At 43.2% G+C, this 5,999-nt stretch overlaps 1 protein-coding gene across 1 annotated transcript; it reads right to left on the bottom strand. All coding sequences in view use genetic code 11, as the record gives it.

Annotated features, from left to right (window-relative positions):
• Positions 1-1,867: 1,867 nt before the first annotated feature.
• EGR_07976 (hypothetical protein) lies at positions 1,868-5,202 on the bottom strand (the record flags this gene model as incomplete). The annotated part of the gene is made up of 3 exons (XM_024497225.1): positions 1,868-1,980; positions 2,611-2,856; positions 4,896-5,202. The coding sequence occupies 3 exons, from the start codon at positions 5,200-5,202 to the stop codon at positions 1,868-1,870; spliced, it is 666 nt and encodes a 221-aa protein (XP_024348355.1).
• Between the last annotated feature and the right edge of the window lie 797 nt (positions 5,203-5,999).

Genomic DNA, 5,999 nt, shown 5'->3' with positions numbered 1-5,999 from the left:
TAACGCCCACTAAAGTAGGAGACGTAGGCTCCATAGACGGTGATGATGCAGTAGTAGACGGATCGAAAGATACCTTCTGGCGCCTTTTCAGCATCTTTTGGTCGAAACTCTGCCCATTGTAGAAGTTTCTAAAAAGGAATAGCTTAGATAAATGGTGATTCAAACTCCTTCGACACGCAGACGATTACCTCAATTTTGCGATGACACAGCCGTAGGGAAAGCCGCTGAAACTGTTTAAGTAGACTCTGCCTAGTACAACTGCTTGTATAACCATTACCACGAATCCTCATTTGTAGTCTCCAAAATCAACGATAGATCACCAAAAGTGCTTGATATTCCTGCTGTAAACAGGAACTAGGAGTCCAAAAATATTTATTTTGTCCATCCTTTTTTGACTACTCAAGTCTTGAGTGCTGGCAATAAATCGCAAGAGAAGCCAGAGAAATGAACTCCTCAGAATTTTGATGAAACACCAAGAGGCTCGAATTATCTAATTGCCTTCCACTACCGTCCTGCTTCTTATCGCTCTTCCTAATAACAAACAAAAAGAAACGGTTAAAATGAACTCAGATGGAAAGGAATCCCAGAATATCAAAAGAGGCTATCAAGTTTGGCATTTATGTCACATTAATTGACGAATGTGCATGTCATTCTACTCGGGAAATATGACGCCTCTTAGGCTCCTACTCACTCACCACGCCGACAAGTTTGCTTCGACTGAGTGGGCACTTGAGGCTTCAAAGTTACTTCTTCGCTCTTCACCCCTGAACATGACAAAGTTGCCCACTAGAATTAGATTTATAGGCTTATACCAGCATTCTCTGCTGCTACAACTTTTCGGTTTACGTAGAAAGTGGATGAGTATGTCGACGGGAGGGAAATTCTTTTGAATTCGAGGTAGAATAGATATCCAACAATTTTCTTTCATTCTTATTCATGGGAATGGATACTTAACATCTGCAGGGTTTCGCAGTCCTTCTGCCATGCAGTACACAACCTTTCCGAGTAAAACCAGCCAAATACTTCTGGAAGCACAAAAGATGGTTAGAAATTACCATCTATTCTATATATGAAAAGTGAAATGGAGCAGTGATTAGTTCCTACAAGGAGTCAACTGCAATGAGATATTCTTTAGCTGTGGAAAAAAAACATGACCATGGTTGTCACTTCATCCTGGATTCAAAGAACTATTAGAAAATAAGGAGCATTCCACATTTCTTCGTTTATTCTCCAAACTCTTGGCCTCTTTTTTTTGTTTACTCATTCAGTCTGATCTTGCAACCACCACTGGTGGAGTTAGAGTAGCGCAATACTTTATACAAACCGCCTTTCACAGCAAACAGGGTTCAGAGCATGGCCCATGTTACTGTCTTCTTCGGACAGGCGCTCATTTCCGTAGTCATGGATTCATGCAACCAGGGGTGACGGTCTGATTGCCACTTCTCTGTCCCACTCCTTATATGTTATTGGCGCATTGAGGCACAAGTGATTTGTTTACGCTGGTAGGACGAGAAATGAGGTAGACATTACATCCTCTACGTAACTACGGCAAAAATAGAGGTAAGTGGTGTTTGTGGATGGTAAGTAGAGTTGAAATTCGTGAAGTGAGAGACAGACAATTTCGTATCTTTCATAATATGCGTGCTAATGTGGTGGTTCCCCACACTGATGTAGGCCAAGTGTCTCCTCAGTACCACTAATGGTAGGGGCAAATACCGTGTCATGTGTGCATGAGCTCAGTTGGACCTACTCCAGTATGGTGAGGTGCAGAACGCCCCAAGCACCGTTGATCACGCTGACAGTTTAGAATGGGGTGTTTGTGCATGTTATACACCATGTAACAATGAATTCTTTTATGTTAGGGAAACTAAAGTCCTGCACGAAGGTGTTGTCGTGTAGAGGTTATCCTAGATCCCCATAGGCTGAAGGTGGTGACTCTGAGCCACGCAGCATGGAGACATTCGAATGGTGGCAATGTGTCTGCACATCTGTTCGTCTACATGTCTAGCCATCCGTGCCAATATCAGTATGTGTGTTTGTGCACTTGTCAGCGATAACGACGGTGGCGGTAGTTGTGTTGTCAGTGGACAGCCCTGACAGCTGAATCTGTGAACATGCATAAACAACGTGTGAGATGTTGCTTCATCAAGTGTGAGGCGGATTACTGATACACTACCTCTAATGTGAAGAAATAACATAACCATCAGTGTGTAGGAGTGGTAGATGTAATCGCGTAGTATGGACATCGAAGGAATAAGGAAGTTGGCACAAGATGTAAATTAGTACTTCTAAAGAGTAACCTTTGGTCATTTCTGGCATATCTTAGTCACGCTGATATCAAAGGGTGAGCTGAGATTGGTGTAGAAGTGTAGCAGTGACCCGTAACACAAGGACTAAGTGTCCTTCCTATTCTTCTTCATCCTCTCCTTTTACTTCTTATTCTGCCTTTTCGGCCTCTGATTTTGCAAACTGGAGGATGTCTGCTTCACTTGGCTACCTGTCGCAGTCGCCTCGAAGTGGAAGGAATTGGTGTTGTCATGACGTGAGGTAATGAAGGTGCATAAGTTTTGGCTTCTAACTTCTAATCGCTACTAGTCACTTATCACTAACCGTTGACCCTTGAATACCAAATGACAGGCAGACTGTGTGTGAACAGAGGAGACATCAGACTGGTAAGCGTAATATGCATCTCATCCGTAAATGCTCCTCTGTGGGGGTCACTGCCCCTCAACATGGAACTGTAACCACTGCAGCACACTTCAAATCCACCAATCAGCATCTGTCCTCTTGACTCTCGTTGTCCACGTGACCAAGTGGCATCTAATAAGACAGGCGGAGTGATCATTTCGTCTAAACCTGGCGAAAATAGCATCATGGATATGGTACTACCATTGCGACACCTGTTGTGGGTCTGATGTCGATGCCAGTGTCCTTATTTTACTTATGACCAAGAAGGTGGAAATCATGCACTGCTAAACCCCCAAATGTATGATAGAAATTTGTCTTATGTGAGGTGTGAGTGGGGCACAAATTCCTTGCAAAGCAGTTAGGCAAAGGTGTTTTATTTCTGGACGATCTCGTTCGCTTTTTAATGGTGACCAGTTACTGACATCCGCAGTAGAGGAGGCTGATGGCCGACTCCCTGTTGACATGCTTGCTTCTAGACTGAGGGGCTTTCTGGTCTGCACACTTTTCCACCCCATTCGTTGATGTTAGTGTTGCAATAGCTCTACTCTAGCAATGGAGTTACTCGAATGCAGAAAAGAGTGCCAAGGGAGTCAACGGTGTCACTGGCTACAGATGACGCAGAAGCAAGAGGAGACGTAGGCGGCGTGTGAAACTGATGGGTGAAGAAAAATGGTAGGAGAAAGTTGCCTGGATGAAATATGGTCTATTTGACCGCTTTTGCTGCCTTTTCCGGGCATATTTAATGAAGAGTAGAGATACATTTAGTGGCTTCCATATCTCATCCGACAAAAGGAAGTGCTTACACCTTTCCCGCCTTTACAGTGTAGAGCCCTAATTTCAGGTGCGTAAAAGTCACCCTTTTTTGGTAAACTGCAGGTACTTCTCCGTGCCCGCGGTGAATACCTTAGCCTGAGATTTCACTCCTTCCGTACTTTAACACTAAGTCTTCAGTGCAAATGTGGAGAACGATCACGAAATCCGTTAACAGGATGTCATGAACTACCAGTTCCGCCTTTTAAATGTGCAGTCGCCGTTCGTATTTCTACAAGCCTGCTAAAGTCTCGGGTTTGAACAGTTGGGGCATAAATGACATGGGGCATCATTTCTCGTGGTCATTTGACAAGGAGAGGAGAAAAGAAGGACATCTACAGGACTTTTGCATGAATATTTATGGGGCAATCTTGTCAAACCTTCCAATTTCATGGAGAATGTGGGGACCGAGACATAAATCCATGCTCGCTAGTCAACTTTCCCAACATTCGATTTTTCCTTTCAAATTGAAAAGGTGGATAAGGTAAAACTGTAAGAAGTTGACATTTTGAGGAATTAATTTCTTAATGTTTGCAGATACTTGACATTACGAACGAGATTTCGAACTGAAAGGGGTATTTTCGACGGAAGGTCATTGATCCTAAGGCACATCATCCACCCCATCAAGCCTCGAAGCACAACTTCCTAGTCATGAAATGCAAAATCCTTCATGTTTAGCACGTATTTCATCGAACAAACTGAATAAATTTTGAAAGCAGAGCATTTTGAAAAAGGTACTCCCATCCTTTCCTTCTCACGCCAGTGGCAAGTTCATCAATAAGTTACGTCGGCTAATGACTGCGATTATGAAAGTCTTGACGAGAATTCCGCTTTAATGTATTAAATCCCCGCCATTTTCTGAGTTGAGTGTTTCTTCGCCCTTAACCATGGTTTGACCCTTTTCACCGGGGCGAGGGAATGCCAGACACAACAACAAGGAAGTGCAAATGACTCATAGAACGAAACCAATTTACCTACCAAAGTACATCCACAGGTACTACATCCTAAAGAGCATGACCCAAAAAATTTACAGTTGGAATAGTCAGCTGAAGTCATAACTTTCCCATGATTGTGTATGGAAGCCATAAGTAGCGTGAGAACTCATTTCTGATGGGTTTGCACTTTCCTCTACCCTCGTTTCATCAAGCACAGATAAGCGATAAAAAAAATTTTCTTCATGTTTTACAGCTCACCTTGAGACCCAAATGTCATAAGAGAAGAAAACTTAACTTTAACAGTCATTCCATAAAAAGTGCTGCAAGTACCTCCACAATTACCCATTGCGTTCTTACTTTGGAAGTGACTAGCACCGTTTTGATTTAAACACACTTCTTTAGTTATGCTTAAGCAAATGCGCATTAAATGCACACAAAAATACCACTTTGGAGGATTCCAACCTACTCTGAGCCTCGGTTCACTGAAGTGCCGGAGTAGTATGAAAGCCAGGGACAGGGATACCACAATTCCAACTTCTTTTCTTGACGGTGCACCCTCAATAAACATTCGCTTTGTGAACTCGTGATCATAGGGATAAGTCTCCCAGTCGAGGCCTATTTCAGAGACGGTTTTGTAGGTTTGCTGAAGGAAGACTGGAATAGTCGGTGGATCCCTCTTTTCCACGGACAGGGCTTCATCCATCGCCGAGGTTGCCAGGCTGGGTGGAATTGCAAGTTGGAGAAGGAGGAGCAGCAGTAGGACCGACATCCCTCTGAATGCGCTTCTTGTCTTCACCGCCTCACTATCAACTTGTCAATTATAGTGAGGAGTGGAGTGCAGCTCATCCAGTCAGCACGCAGCACCGAGTGAGCAAACACCGCTCACACTTGAACTACCTCAACGCTGATTGGGCGACCGCATGGACCAATGAAAATGCACAAGCACTCCTGATGATGTGACACTGGTAGACAAATTAAGACAAAAACAGCTTAGCTTTTTTTCCTTGACTGCATAATATAACTAATTGTCGATATGTGGGATGAAATCTCTTAGAGGAGTGCAGCGAGGCAAAAGTTTGACGCCTATGAAAAGTTGTGCCCTGTGGAAATACCCATTATAGAGCGTTGTTTGAAATAGACAGGCTAAAATCAGGGGCCAAAATAAAAAAATGAGTTCTAGGATTGATCCGAAGAATGACTGTTTAAGAGCTTTCTAAGCCACTGGCAATTTTTTGCCCCGTGGTAGCTTCAGACCGCTTTATTTAATGTTAGATTATTGGATTGAGATACACTAGCACCATCTTAAGAGAGATTTACCTTTAAGCCCAAGCATAAATTATGATGAAAAGCACAAACCTGACTACAATCATCACAGCGCGAAGCAGAAGAACCAAAGAGTGACATCCCAACGCTAATTTATTGTTTTTATTCAACACATTGACTAGATGCTTTAGTACACAGGCTCTGCAGAAGTAGGCGGTTGCATTTCCCTTGGTCGGCAGCTCAGCCTGTCTGTATGTTAATGACAGTAGCTCTTGTATGCTTGAAAAACATAATAGTTAAAAT

This window comes from Echinococcus granulosus, assembly GCF_000524195.1.
Source record: "Echinococcus granulosus chromosome Unknown EG_S00092, whole genome shotgun sequence".
Taxonomy (NCBI): Eukaryota; Metazoa; Platyhelminthes; class Cestoda; order Cyclophyllidea; family Taeniidae; genus Echinococcus; species Echinococcus granulosus.
Note: the sequence above shows the minus strand (reverse complement) of the source record. Positions and strands in the feature narration are given on the sequence as shown.